Source organism: Bombus flavifrons, chromosome 5, assembly GCF_040668555.2.
Source record: "Bombus flavifrons isolate JBK064 chromosome 5, iyBomFlav1_principal, whole genome shotgun sequence".
Lineage (NCBI taxonomy): Eukaryota > Metazoa > Arthropoda > Insecta > Hymenoptera > Apidae > Bombus > Bombus flavifrons.
This window is the reverse complement of record NC_138446.1, coordinates 7999916-8020427: the sequence shown is the minus strand read 5'-3', so window position 1 is coordinate 8020427 and position 20512 is coordinate 7999916. Positions and strand designations below refer to the sequence as shown.

The window sequence follows — 20512 nt, the reverse complement described above, 5'->3', positions numbered from 1 at the left end:
TTCTCTGTCCATTTTCCATCCTCTTTTTTTGTCCACATTTTGTCACGAAACCGTTCACTGTTTGCAATCAAGAGAGGGGCATCGTGCACAAGGGTATATTACCATCTCGTCGTGGCTGATGTTCGCTTCTGAATGCTTTCCCCCGGAATATTTCCATATTTCTTCCGGTGGCCATATTTGTTTTCGCTATTGCCGATATTAAAACCGGCGGAGCGCGCTACTTCGACGCGAACGTTTATCGTTCAGTTTTCCATAGGAGTCGTAGCGATTCCTTACGGGGCCCTCGAGGACATCCCCTACAGATGTTACGATTCTTATGAGAATAGAAAGGAATTCCATATTTCTGATCTCTAAACTGAACGGTTATTGATTCAAAATTGGCGGGAGTTAATTCAAGGTAATCCGTGATTGTTACAGTACAGGGTGATTCAGATAAGTGGGATCACATAAAATATCTGACTTATTAATTATTGTATAGAAAAACATTTTAGAAGAAAGTTACGCTGTCTCAAGACGTATATGTAAAAAATTTTTTATCGAGGTAATTCTTTTATCAGATTCCAGGATCATCGGTATTTTCTTTTAGTGGAACCCTATATAATTTTATTTAATTCCAAAGTCCAGGATTAGCCATGTCTTTAGTATACTTGATAAATTTTCAAACTGGATTTTCTCGGAAACTAAGCCGAGAGTGAAACAATTTTATTCTATATTTTTTCTTATTCTTTTCTCCACATTGAATCACGTAGTAACTTTTATATTTTATATTATATTTACATATTATTCCGCCAGGTTCTGTATATACATTTTTGTAGTACGTACATTGTCTAATAAATAATTAAAATTAATATCTGAATTTTTATCTAAACTTGCCTTACTTAACGAAACTTCATGGACACCTATTTTTGTTATCTCTCCACTTATCTTCGTCCTCGGCCATATCTCGCTACATTAGATTTAAAACCAAAGTAAAACGAACAGACGCTATGAACACACTGGACGAATCGTAGTTCCACGATACAAGTAGTCTACCAGTAAACAAACGTGAAAGAATTGGAAGCAAAAGCGAAAGAAGAAGTAGAAGTTAGGTACGGAGAAATAAAGTCGTAACGCGACGACGCAAAGAGAGAGGAAAATGAGCTGGAGAACAAGAAGGCACGGAGAAGTTGCTGTGCAAATGTGTGCGGACACACTTACGCTTGAGGTGGCCAGCTTCTGCGAAGCTTCGCTGTCGGAAAGGAAGATTTTTAAGTTGAAACGTCGGTAATAGAAATGGGAGCTAGTTTGAACCGGAGAATGAGATGTCAACATTAGCCGTCCTCGTGGAGTAGTACCAATTACTGGACCGGCGGAAGATGGAGGCTTGAATCATTCACCAGCTTCCGGTCGATGGACCGTGCACGAGATTTGGTTCAGGATAATTCTGGTTCTGTTTGTTGAATGGCTATGAAAGGATTTTTTTCACTTTCGCTGATAAAATAATTTGTGTTTAAATTGATTCCATATCTTTTCAAAGAGAATTCAAATTTTAGTTTATTGCTTTATTGTAATTTATTGTAATCATGCGAAATTACAAGAAGAGAGGAAAAGATGTTACAGAAATTACATAGAGAGTTATAACACAGATGATGTTTCTGTAGAATTGTAATATGGAAAAGGGTTTTGAGCTCGAAATATTTATTACATATGTAAATTTGCCTAAATATTAAATGGACATAATGAATTTTTATTCAAATATTAATACACATACATATAAGATACGAGGTATATAAAATAAAAAAGATTGGAGGGAAAAAAGTCAATCGTAGAATTTAAATTCGGTCAGATTAGATTTTGAAGTGAAAATGTTGGGTTTATAGTAATTAAAATAGTAATTTTACGATTTAAAAACTAATCTTTTTACATTTGTGCAATTGCACATTATTTTGGCACTATCTATAATATTTATACAAAAGCTAAGTTCTACAAAAGTCTTATTAATATTTCAACCACTTCTTCACATATATCTTCGTTTATTAAATTTTCGTAAATGTTCAAAGAAATTAAAAAAATAGGTTAAACAAATCAATTTAGCTGGAACATCGTGACTAGCATTCGCGATTAAAACAAATTAGAAGTTCAAGCGAAAACAATTCCAAACTCGTGGGAATTCGATAGACACGGAACTTGTTAAACTCTGAAACTTCGTAAACTCGGAGCTTAGAGTCTTGGCCATGAACTTGCACCATCACTAGATCCCATTGCATTACTCGATAATTGCAATAACTGATTTCATAGAAACAAAATTGTAAATATCCTTCTCTTTTTCCAGCAAACAGAAAATTTCTTACAATGATATTCCTTAACAATTTGCTAATAATTTCTCAATATCTGTTACAAAAAAAAACATCGTTTGTATCATTTCCTGAAGAGTTTAGATAACGAAGAAATCAAAGGGTGGAAATAAAAAAAAAACTGTATGTGTCTTTTCAAAAAAAATTCTTTTTCCCTTAAGAAGACCGTTTATATGGGAACCAATATCACTAAATATGGAGGCAAGTGTTATTAATTTGTAGCATTTCGTATGTGATATAGGATGTATGTTACACGATTCGTCTCCGAGATTAGGCTAAATGTGCCTGCGAGCTCCTCGTGCTCGGACATGTACGTTGCATCTTGAATTGCGAGAAGAATTTATTTTTATTTTCGTTGCTCGTCATTCGTTACGTGACCATTCCACGCGGACAGCGTATACTATAAATAAACGTAATATAAATACATATATACACCCGCTATAGCTGTGGAAAACGTAAATGTGATGAGTAATATGAGTGTTGGAAAAAAGTGAAACGACGAAGTGACGAGAGATGCAAAGGTAGTGAACGAAAAAGAATTCGGACATCAAACAAGAATTATAACAGAGAAGAAAATAAAATTACTCGCCATCGACATTAAAGATAAATCTACTTCGTTTATCCCATCAAGACAGACAATGTGTACTGGTACTTTCACTTAAAATATAAAATACCTTTTGTTATTGAATAACAAACCTTTGAAATATAAAACTAATATATTGTAAAATTAAAGTAGCACAGAACTTATAATAAATGAGTTTCGTTATATTCTATCGATAAACTACATTTCGGCGAACAAAAAGGTATTTTCCACGAAACTTTTGTTTCATCACTTGCAGCCTTATTTATTTCCGCTTTTCAATTTTTATTGAAATATTTTCATACAAATATCGCATGCAAAATACAATGTAAATATCGATATATAAATCGAAATTTCGTTTTGGATATTAGTACACGAATATCTATAGTGACAAAGAAAGGAAGATTATTACGTTTAGTTAGAAAAATATAATAACTAATAAGACAATAATTCTCACTTGCACAACGAGATCTTCCGATTAACATATCTGTTTAAAACATAAGAAAATCAAATTTAAAATTATAGATATATCCATCCGCACTCTGAAAAGACCCTTCAGCAGCAATCATCAACCCTCTCGAACAGCGTCTCGCCATCATCTTCGCCACGTAGTAAGCCCATTATCTTACATCCCTACCTATACCTCAACCTGAAGCACAAAAGAAAACCCATCGTCCCATCGATTGTATCGTTCCCCGGAGACGCGAGAGACACGCCATCCACCTTCGTCACCAACCCACCCGTTACCTCACCCCTTAACAACGAACGCGTTAACGACGTTGGCACGTCGCCGCGATACGACGTCGTCGAAGGCTGCTCCGTCTACTGTTCTTGGGTCAGGATAGCGTCGCTGATAACGTTGCTCGTTGCGATGACTAAGGAGGACGCGCAGGTGTTTCCGTGCGACGCGACGTGCAGCATGCACAATGTTGGCCCAGTTGGTTACGAAACAAACGTATCATACGCGGACACGACGTGATGTTCACCGTGATATCCTGCGTCAGCGGACACACGGCGCCTCGTGTATACCTGTACTGATACAGGAGGCGAGAGAGAGAGAGAGAGAGAGAGGATGAGGGAGAGGTTAGGTGGAAGGTGATACCTGTTACGTGCAACCGACCGACATAAATATGTATGGGACATGAATGGCTGAGCGTGTACAGGACGAGAGTAGAAGCGGCCCGTTAGCCCGTGCTGGATTCGGATGGACGGATGGGGGCGGATATCTGTTTACGTATGGATGTTTTGCACACTCTTCGCGAGAAGGATCGAGAGTAATTTCGTTGCTGTGAATGATACGCCACGCGATGGTGATTACGAAAGAATTTGTTAAACATTTCTTTTTTTTTTTTTTCAAGGAGGATGAACTGTAGATGTTTATAGATTTCCGGGGTGGTTGAAAGTGCAATTTTTAATCGTATCAGCCTGTAAATTTTTTATCATATAAATGCGTTAAAGCATTGTACATTGTCGCGGGAACCATGCACGCGTGCCAATTTTCAAGTAGATCGGATATGTGGGAGTAGGCGAAAATTCAGTTAAAAATTTTCTTAAATACAAGTGAAGCTAGATAAAAGTATGTAAAGATATACATAGTATATTTAAAAGTATGTATATAAAATATTCGAAGTATGGTACTTGTTAAGTATATATTTAATATTTAAGGGGGGTGGATTTCGCAAGACTGTGATTAGGCGATTAGGGAAGCGTTTACGAATTACTTTTTTCCTCGGTTTAGGAGAAGAATAGACTGCGGATGATTGGATATTTATAGGAAATTTGGAAACGGTGAAATACCTATAATATTTATAAATACATAAAATATTCGAAGTATAATACATTTGCTAAGTGTAATATTTAGGAGATAAGTATCACGGTAGGATTTGGTTACGTACGAATGGTTTGTACTTTCTTCTTCGAAGAATCGAGGATAATTTCAATTCAATTTCATCGACTTTAATACGTATTGCTGCGAATAGTACACGACGCGATGGGAACAATTTAATAGTTTAAAGACTTTTTCTTATCACTATGAAAATTCGATACGTACGTATTTACAAGGCATCAGGGAGAATAGACATTTACGAGGGACGTCGTTTGAAAATGAATTGTACGACAGGTAGAATTGACACGTGAAGCGGAATAACGTCAATCGAAGAAAGGACTTTGAACGGTATTTCATAGAGGCATTTGTACCATGGAACGTACACTTGCTGGCATGTTTAAACATTTGCCAATATTTCACTGTCCCTTCGCGTTTCCTACGAAATCGATAACGATAGGAGTAGAATGAAACGATAGAATCATTTTATGGAACAAATCGCTGCTTCGAATGGTTTCGTTGATATTTCAGAACAAATTTGACATAAAGCTCTTTAAAATTACGTTTACAATGTGTTTTATTTGAAAAAAAATACAGATATATAAAATTGTATTGCACTTTTAAAAGAAAGATTGACGGTTTTATTACCCGTAACAATCAAACATTGTATACGTAAAATCTATTTAAAATTAGTTTTTCGTCTACAAAAAATAGCGATTGCAAAAATGCTTTACTATTTCAGATTTTCCATTGCAATAAATGACTATTTTGAAAAAGTGCAAATAAAATTTATCAGTTTTTATTGATGAAAAATAGATAAGCCATGTTTTCCTTCGTTAAAGTAATTCTACTGTTTTGATAATATCACAGACCAAGCATTATAATAGCCAAAAAATTAAATTACTTTCTCACGCTCCGAAGAGGCCAACTAAAAATCATTTTATTATCTTATTACTCGATGAAACATAATCTCTGGTTCATGAAAGGATTATGTCATAAATTATTATCGAATAAAATTAAATTACCTTTTTACGCTTGAAATACCACATCTAGGAATCAGTTTGTTATTTCATTACTTCGTTAAACGAAAAATTATTTCGTAAAAGGATTGTGTCGCAAATCATAATCGAGTCAAATTAAATTACTCTTTCACGCATGAAAAAGAAATTCAATTGGATGTTATTTTATTATTTCATTACTTCGGAAAATAGGATTATTCTTCCATCAAGAAAGATTATATCACAAACTATAATCGATTAAACTGAAATTACTTTTTCAAACTTTAAAAATAATTTTACTATTTTACTAGCTCGTGAAACGTAATTGTTTTTCTATTAAGAAGGATTATGCTACAAAATAAGAAACTAAATCGAAGAATCTATTTTTTACGTTCATCAATGATGAAGCATAGTAGAAAAATAATATAAATTACTTTAAAATAATATATTTGGAAAAATAATACATATGTATAATAAATAAAGAAATATAAACAATAAGTAAAAACAACAAATAGAAATAATACGTATTGGAAAAATAATACAAATTTTTCCAAAAACTAATTAACCATGTAACTAAATATAATTAAATCAAAACTATTATATCGTTTATAACTCAACGAGAAGATATTAATCGAAGATCAAAGTTTTTAGCTTCACCAGCAATTTCCTCAAATTAAAAGCTCCGTCACTGCTACAGTTTCTCCATTACTCCTTTAAATTATTCAAAAAACAGCTCGTCTATATTTCATTGGCATTGGTTCAAAGATCGTGCGTGGAATTATTCCACCTTTGTTCGTAAAAATATTCTTCTTTCTTGACTCGGTTCTTATAAGAAAAGGGGATCAAATGGGATAGTTTCACAGGCGAACGAACGCTCGATTGAAATACGTGCCAGGAGAATCTGTCGCGAACGTGCGTCCATAGGGCATTCGAAGATTTTACAAAGTAGTTCGAAGCTTTTACGTAAACGCCTCGTCTTCCGTTATATGAACTTCTCGATACTTCGGTGGAACGAAAGAACGATCGTCTTTCACTGCGCTTTCGTCGCGTAATTATCGAGTGAGAAGTTTCGTTCAACGAAATTTTGAAGTTGCCACAAGTTTCTGCAAGATTTTGAGGCTCCTACGAGAATTGGAGCATGGAAATTTCCAGATGTATCAAGTGATTTTATATTATTAAGGTAGTTTTGAGGAGAACGCTGTGGTTTAAGAATACTCGAAGTTGATCGCGATTATTATTTTCAGCCGGATATAATTAAACTTGATTTTTGAAAATAATTCTTCTAAAATTATTCTTTTTACGCAAATATTAGAGATATTTGTGATTTTCATCGTCGTTATTTTTGTCCTTTTCAGTGCGTTTTACAGTGGCGTGTAATAATTAGTAAGTGTTAACAACTGATCCATCATTATAAAATACAATAATAGGTGTTCGTAAAAATAAATCTCAATTTATTTTCTCTTTGCTAAAACATAATTTTAAAAAAGAATATATTAAATATAGTATTTGAAGCATATATGTATACTCAATAATAATACATAATAGTACTTAATAAATACGTAATACGTAGCCAGATACTTTTTATGGCCAATTATAAAAATGGCAAAATAAAACAAATATAACAAACAATTTCAATTGAAACCTTAAAACGATATAAAAAAGAAATTCGCACGCTATCTTCAACGTCATAAAAAATGTACGTGTTTCTCTGGAGAGCAAACTTGGAACAAATTACCAGAGAATTTCCAAACTGGAATTGTTTCTCGACGTTAATCCCCTTTTTCTCTACGAATCTCCATGAAAGGACGCATGTTTTCGAGGAAAAAAGTGCTGAATGGTTCGTGTGTTCCGTTGTTTCACTCGATGTCTGAGACAACGACGTGACAAGAGGGCTGGATGTTGCCCTTCTTGGAGAAAATGAAAATGCGCCATCCAGACGCTGCGAAGACGACAAAGCTTGGCCGACAGACGTTTGACACGAACAGCCGCCGGTGTGACTCGAAGAAAAACTTCAAAAAGAATCGATAGACCTCGGCGCAGACCCCTTTTCTCCTCATATCCTGTTCCTGCGAGAGGATAGAAGCCTCGAAGACGTGTCAGACCTTCTGATATTGAGGATAATGGAAGTGTCGTAAAAATGAAAGCCACGTGTACCGTTTTCGGTACATTCTGAAACTGGTTTTCAGATCGAATGATATTTTTGTCATTGATCGATAAAGCGCAAGAAGACAATCGCTATTAACTGCATACGGCGCAGTCGGTTTACTTTAATTTATAATCAGCTTGTTTTTAAATTTATGAATTCATCGTTATCGTTATTACAGTAGAAACCACTTAGGGGATTTTCAGGGAATAAACAAAGAAAGACGTAAGGCTAACTATTTTTCTATTCGTTTTCCCCTTCTTTCATACAATAAGTTTTACAAAATAAAAGTCAAAATATCTACTAAATTAGTAATGTTTCGAAATAAGTAGATTAATAATTTTTTATAGAAGATTAAAAAATATATGGTTCCATTAAAAAAAAACCGATCATTTTGGAATCACAAAAAATATGATCTTAAGACAAAATTTTTATTTGCCATGTTATTTCTTCCTCCGTACCAAACAATTTATTTCTTCGTCATCTTTGCCTGTCGTTGAAAATAAGGAAGACATCGCCTTGTAACGAAGTTAAAGGCGTATTTATACGCCTTCCGCGGTCAAAAGAAAGAGATTGACAATGAGTTTTCAGATAATTTTACGTATTTATCAAAGTCTATATATATTGAACATCGAACGAAAGAAAAAACTAGGGTTACAGTCGATAAAGCTCGAATCGATTGCCACTGGTCCGTTTCCTGCGACTGCACGTCCACGTATCCATCCTGATGCCTCGTGACAGGAACGTGCATGCGCTGTCCCACTGGTGGACGACAGTAATCGTACTTCCGATTCGCATAGGGCTGTCGAGCTGCAAGTTACGAGCTATTTATCTCCGTATTTTTATTCCGTCGGGAGAGACGATATTAAATTGCTTCTTTCACATCCAAGAAACTCGGCCCCGTCGGGACTGTCTAGCAACCTCATTTCCTGTTTCTTTCAGGGCCATTCACGTATTGTTGGATACCTTCGTGCGTAAAAACATTATTTGATGTAATGAACAAAAAGACTGTGTGCGTACTTAGGAAATAAGCACCAGCTCGAATGTTCGATCGAGGGTAATAAATAGCTACTTTGGTTCGTTCGATTCCATTGGAAATGGATTGGAAATATTTATTGGGTAGAGAAAGAAAAATGTTTTGTCATGATGTTTACAAAGTTTAAAAAGGAGACGTAGAATGTTGGGGAAGACTGTTGCGTAGATTTTGGAATTCCTATTTTTCTGGATTTGGAAGATATAACATTTCAGGTATTGTCAATAACAATAAAAGGTACTGGATTTTAAATATCGTTAATAATATAGAGAGTATAGAGTTCTACATATTGTTAGTGATATAAAAATATCCTTAATAAAAAGATATTATAAATAACAATGAAAGCAAGGAATCTCAAATAACGTTTTCTTTGGCTATTGAGGATATAGAATTCCAGATACTGTTAATAATATAGAAGATCCAGAGCTTCAACTATTGTTAACAATATAAAAAGCTCCTTGATAGAAAGATACCGAATAACAATAGAACCGAACAATCTCAAAACTTGTGAAAACTCCAACGACACAAAAAGCTGGCAATCCAAACTACGAAATAGCTTCGATAAGTAAAAATGAAGACACTAAGTGAAAACAATCTGCACATCACGATCGTTATGAGGAGTAATTTCATTTTCGCTGAACCGGAGGATTCAAGGGTCACTCGAAATGTCCGAGCGTTTACGTTGGCGTGGAGGGCAGTTACACGCGAGCAGCTTAGTCGAAATCTGGTGGACGAGGCAAGGATCTTGAAAAGAAGCAGAAGAGAGCCGAGGTCCGGCGAATCGAGCGGCCATTGGCTCCGACTAAATTGAAAATTTCACGCCTGACGGTACGTCGGCAGCAGGATTTCATCGACAGATACCGAGGATTTTGCATAACCTCTCGCGCGGATTGGAATCGAGACGAAAATATCGAAGCTATCGCGTTATTTCCCCCGGATCCATGAAATCCACGCATAACCAGCTTTTGTTTTCGATCGAGCCGACTGCTTCCGGCCTCCTGAAGCCGCTTTCCATCGGAAACAGTCGCGCTCCAAAAGGAATATCGGCTTCGATCGCGTTACGAAGATGTGCAAAATAAAATTGCTTTGTTTTCTCGTACTGAATGCGATTGATCGATCGAAGATAAATTCTTTTAATAATTTCCTGGTTTATTTGCGATCTGTTATAAATAATGGTAAATATGGTAACATAATGCATATAAATAATAGACATTGAGTCCATTGAGACATCTTCTGTTTGTAATGTGTGTATATACATATTTTAATGTAGTTTAAATCTTTAATTTGCTTTCATAGTTTAATAGAGATTAGAAGATTGGAAGCTACGTAGAAAATTGTTTCATCTACTGGATATTATAATGAATATATGACGTTGAATGTTTTATATATTTTTGCATATTTCGTGCATTCTGTGCACTTTTAACAATTTGTTATAATCGTTATTGTGTTTTATCTTCAGTATATGAAAGTAAATTATGAAACATTGCATGGAATGTTAATGTGTTTTTATTCTTAATCAATTTTACATCAATTTAATAATGTTTTACATTCATTAAATTGAATATGTAAAGAATTGTAGGCATTATATTTAATGTTATTTAATTTCCATGGTGAATTGTTAATTATCTTTTGCGATTTCTATATTCATTTGAATGATTTTCATGTTGAATGATTAATATTTTTAAACTGTACGTAACAGAAGTAAATTTGTAATTCGAATTAAAGTTCTTCAGGCATGAAATGTAAACGATACACTTCTCGTTTGTCGATTAAACAATTTTCCAAGATTCTAATAATTTTTCGAACAGCAGAAGCTTCATAAAACTTGAATTTATTGAAAAATTTATTTAGAGAATTATCAAAATGAAGATACATGTTTCTATACCGTTAATGAAAATTATTTTCGATGGAAAAATAAATGAAATGTAAATAACGTACAGAGCATAATGATGTAAAGGTGTATTTTTTCCATCAAGCTCTCACGAAATATTAAAAACAAAAAAAAAGAAACAAGATATTACACACAAAATGAATTAATACATGAAGATAGTTCTCAAAATAATCCAACAAAACGTATTTATCACGCGATTCTTCATTTATCAAATTTTATTACACACAAATATATCGTGAACGATACCAAGAGATTGATGATACTTTCCAGCAATTTTAATATTTATATTCATTACTTACTTCCATAATATTATTTCACATTTATATCCGCTAGCTAATAAATCATCAAAGGCGTTGTCCCCATTATATAAATTATTACTCGGTGAAGAATTGAGGAAAACGAACATTAACGGTCAATTCTACAAGATACTCGATGAAATTTCAAGTTGAGCTTCGTTTCAAATAATCTACGTACACTTTTTATTTATCGGCTAGACATTCATCTCGTGTATCTAATTTATTGATAACGATTAAATTGGGAGATAAATTCCATTGTAAATTGTCCATAAGTGCTGGAATATCTGTATTCTTTCGTTAAATAAATTATTTCGCCGTGCTACATTCGCGGATATAAATAGCAGTAAGTAATTTCACGAGTCGGAAGAACATTTTGTTTTTCGCGATTTTTAATGTACGACCTCGTAATATATGACGTGTTTCCGGATACACACCGCCGTTGCAACGGAAGTTAAATAAAAAGCTGCGCAAAACGAGGACGCGCGAGCGAAACGTTGAAAAATGATATTTCTCGCGGGCTTTGGGCAAAAACGCGTGAAATCGAACAACGAATTAAATGATACGATGCACGATATATATCGATGGTCTGAACCGTGGAAAAGTTGTACAGCTTGTAAAGCTATTTCAAAGGGATTATTTGAAACGTGGCGTTCGCAGGCCGCGTCAAATACTGCAGATTAACGTCGGCCGCTGACGTATTGCGTTACTTTGACGATGTAATTCACCAGTCTCATCCGTAAATGCCATAAATCACGCTGGACTTGTAATTAAAACATTTACTGGTGACAAGAAATAGTCTAAATGAAAGCTTAAGGAAAACTAGTGTTGTAGCGGAAACTGCAACGCTGTTTAATTGATTGATTATAGTACTTTTAGGAGGTGTACAATTTAATCATCGATAATAAATTGAGCGTCTGAGAAATCAATTTGATTACGCTGGACTTATAATTAAAACATTTATTGACTCCAAGATTCAGTCTAGATAAAGACTTAAGTGAAATTGGTACTATAGTACTTAGAAAAAAAACTGCAGTATCGTTCAACAAATAGATTATATTACTTTTAAAAGATATTATTTAAAAGTTGATAATAATTTGAATTTCTCAGAAGTGAAACTGATAAGCTTTTTACGCGATTATCAATTTCATAGTATCGTAAATTGAACTAAATTCGATGTTTCCTTTTTTTAATCAATTCCTTTGTCAATTTTAAGATTTTTCTTAGTGAGAAATTGATTTGATCGCAGGTGGAAGGTTCGTGGTCACGTCTCAGGGGGACCTGCATATCCGAGCCGCCAGACCGGAAGACGGCAGAGCCACCTATTCGTGTTTAACTTTTCACGCGTTGACCGGTGAAAGAAGAAGAAGCGAGCCTGCAACGTTAACAGTCGCAGGCATGTTACTTGTATTTTTACATAAACCATATTTTTCTCTTACTGCTGAATATTTCTCTGCTTAAGCATTCTATCCCCATATTACCAAGATTCTCTTGCTAGAAAGCAAATTTAGATATAATGTAACTGTTAGTAAAATACTGTCTAATTTTGATATTGCTATGAAATTAATTCATTATCACCCTTCAAGTATCATATTATTTATAATCATAGCAATGTTAAATGTTACAATTTAATTTATACTTTCACATTCACTTAACATTCCATACTACGAATTACAGAAACTTAAATTTGAATGAAATTTTAATTGAAGTATTAAATAACAATATCGATTGCAACATTGTTTAATTATTATTTCATTTATAATTGCGTCAATATTAAAATTTCACTTGGACTCCTATATTTACTCACATTCCGTATTATACAATATGAATTATATTATAGAAATATTAATGTAAGTTCAATTTTCATCGAACTATCAAAGAGAATGAATATTTAATAGAATATATATCGTTTAATTTTTAGAACCAACAGGATCTATGCCACCACGGTTGATGCAGAGATCTCAGATCGCCATCTCTGCTGAAAGCGGCTCGGACGTTCATCTAACTTGCTCAGCCCAGGGGACTCCACCCCCGCAATTTACCTGGTATCGCGATGTTAACGGTTGGTTTAATTACGGGATTGTTTACTGTGTAATCTAAATGCATTATAACATCATATAATCCAACATGATCAAACCATATCAGATCATAAGCATAATATCGTTTAAATAATTATAATTCCTACGATTGCTTTTAAAAAATAGATCTCATGTGAATTTGGTTACAATGGTCACTTTATAAAATTTATACAAAACCATTTGTTTGCAAGCTTGTGCACGATTAAATATTTGCCATTAATGTGCTATTAATGCTGTCCTCAAATGATACAATATCATAGCCACAAGATTTGTAATATGATCAATTTTGAAAAGAATTATACACACAATTAAGAATTTTGACGTGCATTTTACTGTAAGAAATGGATGTTCAAGTAATTCCACAAATTTAAATAAAGAGTGTAATAAAAAGTAAGATTATTTCGTCATATTGATGGTAACAACAAAATGTGGAATATTTACGTACTGATTGATCGGTCATAAATGTTAATTTTTAACTTTTATACTATCCAATTCTTTATTAACTTATACACTTCCTAATTATGCTGAATTATAAAATTAGAATAACAATTGTAATAAATGAAAATGATAAACCTTCGTGAAATCAAAACTACAATACATACATCATCTATATTAAATTTTACGCCAATCAGTTCAATTTAACAACTTTATTCCCTTCCATTTTTCGTCTTGAACGAAAGTATGCATGAATATGACGAGGTACGATAACATGTAATATCCCACGTTAGCGAGAGTAGCATCGAGCAGCAAGCAACGAATATCCTGTTGTTGCAGGTCATTCGATACCGGTGGAGTCATTTGGTCGAATTCAACTGTGGGGCGATTTAATGCAAATTCGCCGCGTGGACGCTCAGGACGCAGGAAGGTACATTTGTCGAGCCAGCAATCAGGTCGGCGAGCAACGAGCGGAAACACACCTGTCGGTTACGTCAAAACTTAACGCACGAATACAACCCCGAGTTCAGGTAGGATTTGGATTTATCACCTTCATTCCTGTGTAACTTTACTTGACTTAAAAATTGCATATTTTCATACAGATACAGTGGTGTGAAAAAATCTTCATAATTTCTCCTTATGTTATGATAAATAAAGAAATATACATAGTACGTATATCATAGATTGTGGTCTTTTCAACGATAACATATCTGCGATAGATTATAGTGTTTTGCCTTTTCCTCGATGAGAGATTATTAATTATACTTTTTTTCTCGTTTTTCGTCATGTTATCAAGGGTAATTCATATTTTCTCAATAATAACAATAAGAATGATTTATTTTATACTTCCATTATATAATAAAGAATTAGCCTGCATCAAAAGTCAAATAGAGCTGATATATGACGTCAAGTCATTTCCAAAAAGCTTTCCACACTTTGTTAGTGAACAATTATGCTACTTATACTTTTCTTGAAGCTATTGAGGAATGGTACTTTTTATGATGAGATATGTTTAATACTTAAGAATTGACATAATTGTACATAAAAAGGCACTCTATATGTCTGTAGTATCGTGGAGGGAGGACCTGTGATGGTGCTCGATAATGAATACCACCACTCGACACTAACTAGTGTCGGACGACGGTAGCGCAGTGGTTAGCGCCTTAGGTTGCGAACGTTCGGGACCCGGGTTCGAATCCCGGCGACCGGAGTCCGATTTTTCTTCCACGATACAGAAATTAGACGAAAAGCGGCCGTACCTGGCAGCGCCATCTGCAGTTTAAAATGTGCGATACTACATGTCTAAATGTTTTTCATTTCTTTATTTGTTGTAATATAAAGAGACGTTCGGAAATCTGTTTCACGTCACTGTTCATATATGTTTATCTATACTATTTTTAATTTTATAGATTTTTTATTTGTTGCTCATGTTTTAATTTTCTTTCTTCTATCTTTTATGTACTATATCTTTCATTCTACTTGTAAGCCTATATTCTTCTTACGTCCTCTATGTTCTTTATTTTATCACTTCCACTTTCTTACTATATTATAATTCTATTCCAGTAATAATTTTTTTACTATATTAATTCTACATGTTTTTCCATAGCTTACAGACCTTTTAAATCTGCTCGTATTTTATTCTGTACTTTTTATTAGTACCCTCAATAACATCATATTGATTATTTGTAAAGTCTTTCACTCCTGCTAAAAGTGAAATTAGAATACTATTATGGACACAGGCATACGAGTATCTTTTTTATAACTTATGAATTTTTAAATATGAATTTTTAAATATGAATTCTAGATCACGATTTTAAAAAATTTGAATCTTGAGCTCTAATTGTAACAGCGAACATAAGGATGGATCATAATCATGACTTCACAAATCATAAGTCATAGGTACTGGTGTCGATTTCTATGAATTCATAAATCACATAAATTGGCAAGGATTCATTAAGCCATCGAAGTCGACTATGGTAACTTCCAAGCTACAAAATTCAATCGCGACCATTTCTGAGTCATAAAATCCAATTACAATTGACCCCAATGTTCCACAATAGTGAAGTACTTATCATAAGTGGCAGCTATGACACTAAAACAGTTACTGTTAACTTTTACGACTATCGCGCTAGAATCGCAGAAATAACGTAAAGATCGAACCATTCGATCCTATGAAGATTCCAGATAACATATTCCTCTTATCACTCAAAGTATATGCATGTATATATATACATGCATATGCAATTAGCAAACTGCAAGTAAAATGTGAAATTCTTCTGATTTTTATTAACAGGATAAATTCACGATCCTATTAATCTCAAATCTCAAATTGTTAATTGTGTAAAAATGCACATATGCATGTACATGTACATGTACACTTGCGTCATTTTTATTTCAATTCATATGTATTACGTCCCAACTGAATCAAGTATAAAGTACTTGAATTGTAAGCAATTTGATATGTGAAAATATTTTCGTTCTCGAAATAACGAAAAAGCAGAGGCTCGTGAAAAATGACTGTCTGAAGACAATTTTTCTTTCGTATGATTAATTGTAGAGGATGACTACCTAAGGATACCTACAGATAAATTGATGAATAAAACTTTCGTAGCTATCAGACGTCTTACAGCAGATCGCTAAAAAGATGGCATAAGAAGATTTGAAGATGGTACTGCTTGAATTCTCACATATATTTTTTAATAATATTACTATATGTAGGAAATATTACTGACAGTTCACGCGTCTTATACTTTCCATCTTTTTTTTTGTTTTTTTTTTTTTTAAGTAATCGTATTCTGCTTACATTAGTAAAGATAAGAAATGAAAATCTAGGAAGCAAATCCTTTGAAGATTTGTTCTCCAATTTTATTCCTTCAGATTTAAGCATTAGATTCAACTAGAATCAAACATACTATAAACTCTTATAATCCAAGTTACAGTACCACGCCGAAATAATTTACTTATAATTCTCAATGAGAATTGATTGTAAAAAGTCTACCAAATAAAAAAAAAATTTATTCCTATTATTTCAAACAGTAGTATTCTACTTACACTACCGAAGATAAGAGACGATTATCTTAAAGGGAGAAGTTCTATAAAATTACATATAAGTCATTAAAACTGTCATCACATATAACGATTTCCTAACAAGCTTCAACTCAAAGATTCAAGAAAGAGTTCAAAAAGAACACATACAATCCAACATTCTATTATTTCATAAAATCACTGTACCCAGAAAATCTAACGTCGTAACAAAGAATCCCAAAGAGCTTCCTAACACGGAAACTCTCACAAACATCTCAACACTTACCGCGTAAGTTCAAAATCGAATCTCCACTCCATCCATTTTCCACGAAAGACTTTTCTTTCCAATAATCTCCAACATTGCAACAAACCTCTATACTCTTCCGTGAGATCGATTAAATCTTACAAACTAAAAAAAAAAGAATAAAGAAAAAATGCGAGCACCATGAAACGGTTGGGCGATCAACGAAGCGGATGGACAGTGCAGTGTTTGCGTCAAAGAGGGAAGGATCGTGCAGCTGCGTAAATCGCGGCACGGGCATTAACTTTCGAGCACGAATCGTTAACCGTTTCCCGGTATTTACAGATCATCAATTCCGGGGAGTCAGCCACTATGAATTGCACGGTGGAGGGTTATCCGGTCGAAAGCGTCGAGTGGTTGCACGACGGTGTGCCGGTATTGACCGCGCAGGACACGAGAATCAGATTGTTGGCTCCTCTGGTGCTTGTGATAGGCTCGGTCGGCCGAAAGGACAAGGGGATGTATCAGTGCCTGGTCAGAAGCGACAAGGAGAACGCGCAGGCTACCGCCGAATTGAAGCTTGGAGGTACATTCGACTAAATCTGATAAAGACGACATACGTATTTGTGATTCGTTGGGTTTCAATCGCGTCATTAGCACGTTGCGCTTCGTTCTGACGTTTCGTGAACATTCTAGCTCATTTTTGCTCGAAGCAGATCTGAAACTGAAGGTTTCGCGTCACCATTTTTAAATCTTCATTTTCAGGTCAGGTTCAACACGACTGAAAGATGAATTATAGATATCATCGTCTAGTCACCGTGAAAGTTCAAAATCTAAAAATCTGATAGAGGTTTCAGAATTAGTCATGACAACTTGAATGGTTATATTCTTTCGTTGAACTAATTAGTCCACTATATGGAGAGATACATCTGATAAAGTCTTGTTTAGATTGGGCAAGTTGCTTGAATTCAAGCTTTTAAATGAAGAATTTCCTTTGCTTGTACCACTTTCCTCAAGAACTCGTTAATTGAATGGAAACATCGAATAAGGGCTTATAGCACGTGTAGATTGTGTTAGTACACGCAAATAACAGATATCTCTTCAAAGGGTGATGTAATGTTTGAAACTTGTGGAACAGTTGAGCTTAAAAACAGCTTTCTCCAAAAATGTATTAAATCTATGAGGTAAATAGGTGGTGATAGGTACTGAAGAAAAACTAGAGTATAATTAACAGTATATTTATTAACAATATTCTCGATGTACACTTTACGTAGAGCTCGCAATTGCACTCAGCGGTTCGCGGTTACAAATTCGACTTCTAGATGATGCGTTACGATAGCGATTGAGCAGAGTGCACGGAGCGAGTTTAGATGATGATTGCTCAAGACGCGTCGAGGAACTCTAGCCAACTATCAACTACCAACTGACTTTCTGTCACGATGATGCTGTGGAGGAAAACTATGATGGAGTGTGTCTAAGGATACGAGATCATCGTCGGATTCGTCGAGGAAAACCTTCGTTAGGAAAATGAGGGAAATGGACGTTGCTGTTAATTGGTTAATCTCTAGGTTGATGGTTGAGGAGGGATACAAACCGCCCTCGAGAGAAAATTGCTAGCGGGAAGCATCGTACGTGAGAAAAAGCAGATTCTCCGCATCTTTTCGTAGTAGGTAATAAATTTAGGGAATGCTAAGACAAAGGCTATTTGTTCGTTTGAAGAACCTTAGCTAGAGGAATCGTAAGATTTATAGCGGGTCCTTAGGCTAGTTAAAAATATGCTATGAAGATGTTTCGATATCTGGCAATCATCTTGTCCGAAGGATAGGGTCTTTGTTTAGCAAGCCACGGGACAGAAACCGTTGGAAAGTTTGCTGTCGAGTGCCTCTACACGTACTTTACTCTCTTATTCGAGGTATCCGTTCAATTATTATTGGAATTTTGAAAGCTTCATCCCCATTATGACATACAAAATTGAAAGGCTCAGAAACAAGAATCTGAACATGGTAAAATCAATATTACGAAATCAAATAATGACGATAATTATGAGTCATCAACAATAATGAAATCAAATAACCCATTTTTTTTTTAGAAATTCATATAAACAAAATCAGAAATAAAGGTACAAAACGATACATTCTATATTTGTCAAAAAAATATTATTCCTTAGCACGTGTTTCATTTACAAAGATATATGATACAGCAAATTTATAGAAGTTCGTAATATAAATTTTCGTAATAAATAATTTACAAATGATTTATGATATATTTATTGTATTTTTTATTATAAGAAGAACGTATTTTCCAATAGACTGGTTACTCAGTTAAAGCCCTCAATTACCAATCCTTAATGATCTAAAATTAAGATTTTAATTTCTCAAGAAGGATGTGTCCTTCCAAATTTCTACTAGGTACATTTTATTTCTCGTTCCTGTTCTACAATGTTTTCTGATGACTTATTTAATAGTAAGTAGTATAATTAATATGTAGTTTAGAATTTTTCTGCAAAATAATCGTACGCTTAAAATAAAACTATGGCTTGATACCTTTAATAGTTATATAATGTAACAGTTATTCTATGAATTGGTCATTATTTTTGCAACCTACATCACAAAATTACGTACTCTGTACCGTGTTTAACTAATTTTTTGTCATTATTTAAGATTGACAGATTTCTACGTAACTTGGCCCAATTAACTATTTAACGCTCGATCTATTCTGTCAGATACTGTACCAGAGTTGCAATACACGTTCATCGAGCAAGCACTGCGGCCAGGCCCTCCAGTGTCCTTGAGATGTTCTGCTACCGGATCTCCTCCACCATCGTTCACTTGGTTGCTGGATGGAGAGCCTCTAAGCGAGATCGCCTCTGGACACAGGTGCGTATCTAGATCTCTCATCGATCAATATTCAGCTTCTTAACCGAGCACAATGCCCGATACAGGTACGCGATAGGACAGTATGTCGATCAGTCCGGAGACGTGATCAGTCATTTGAACATATCGTCGGCTGGTGCTGAAGATGGTGGTCTCTACGCTTGTGTCGCTGCCAATACCTTGGCTACAGTCGAGCACAAAGCTAGACTAAACATTTATGGTAATTCGATTCATCCTTTGACTTGTTACATTGACTAATGCCGTGACACGGATTATATTGTTCGAATTTGGTCAAGGGGATTGTATTTGCGATAAGGTTTCATCTTTGTCGTGGCTTTAGATTTATGATAATTGGAATCATCTTTTGGCTTATGATATCAAGCGAGAGAGATCGTATCGTTTCAATTCGAAGTATGCAGGTTGCATCTGTAATAAAGTTTAATCTTTAATCTAACAGATTGGATAAGCAATTTTGCGAATTTGATAGCTGAATTATTAATCAGAGAGGTGTAGTCGTAATTTTGAACTTGGTAATTTACTTGACAAGGGTTACGTCGTCTTTAATGCATTGTCTGATCTAACCGAAGCTAATTCGATTTCATTGATTTTTAATTTCACGCTAGAGAAGACCTGTGATAGAGAAACTGATGGTTTTAAGATAGTGAAATTAGCAAATTAATATAAGAATTTTATTTAACATAGATTAATTTGGAAACGTTGAATAAAAATTCGTAATATATTTAGAATACAAGAATGTTAATAACATTA

General features: G+C 34.4%; 1 protein-coding gene across 5 annotated transcripts in view; it reads left to right on the top strand.

The window, feature by feature from the left end:
- Positions 1-20512, top strand: part of Dscam3 (Down syndrome cell adhesion molecule 3) — a 313340-nt gene that overhangs the window by 277821 nt on the left and 15007 nt on the right. For 4 of the 5 annotated variants that reach the window (XM_069114040.1, XM_069114039.1, XM_069114041.1 and 1 more), the window contains exons 1-6: positions 12400-12500; positions 13015-13155; positions 13946-14136; positions 17217-17457; positions 19594-19747; positions 19813-19964. In XM_069114040.1, the coding sequence (XP_068970141.1) occupies positions 13029-13155; positions 13946-14136; positions 17217-17457; positions 19594-19747; positions 19813-19964 (865 nt within the window). In that variant the 5' untranslated portion in view covers positions 12400-12500; positions 13015-13028. Of the gene's footprint in view, positions 1-12342; positions 12501-13014; positions 13156-13945; positions 14137-17216; positions 17458-19593; positions 19748-19812; positions 19965-20512 lie in introns of those variants that run through there. The other variant, XM_069114043.1, reaches the window with a different exon arrangement.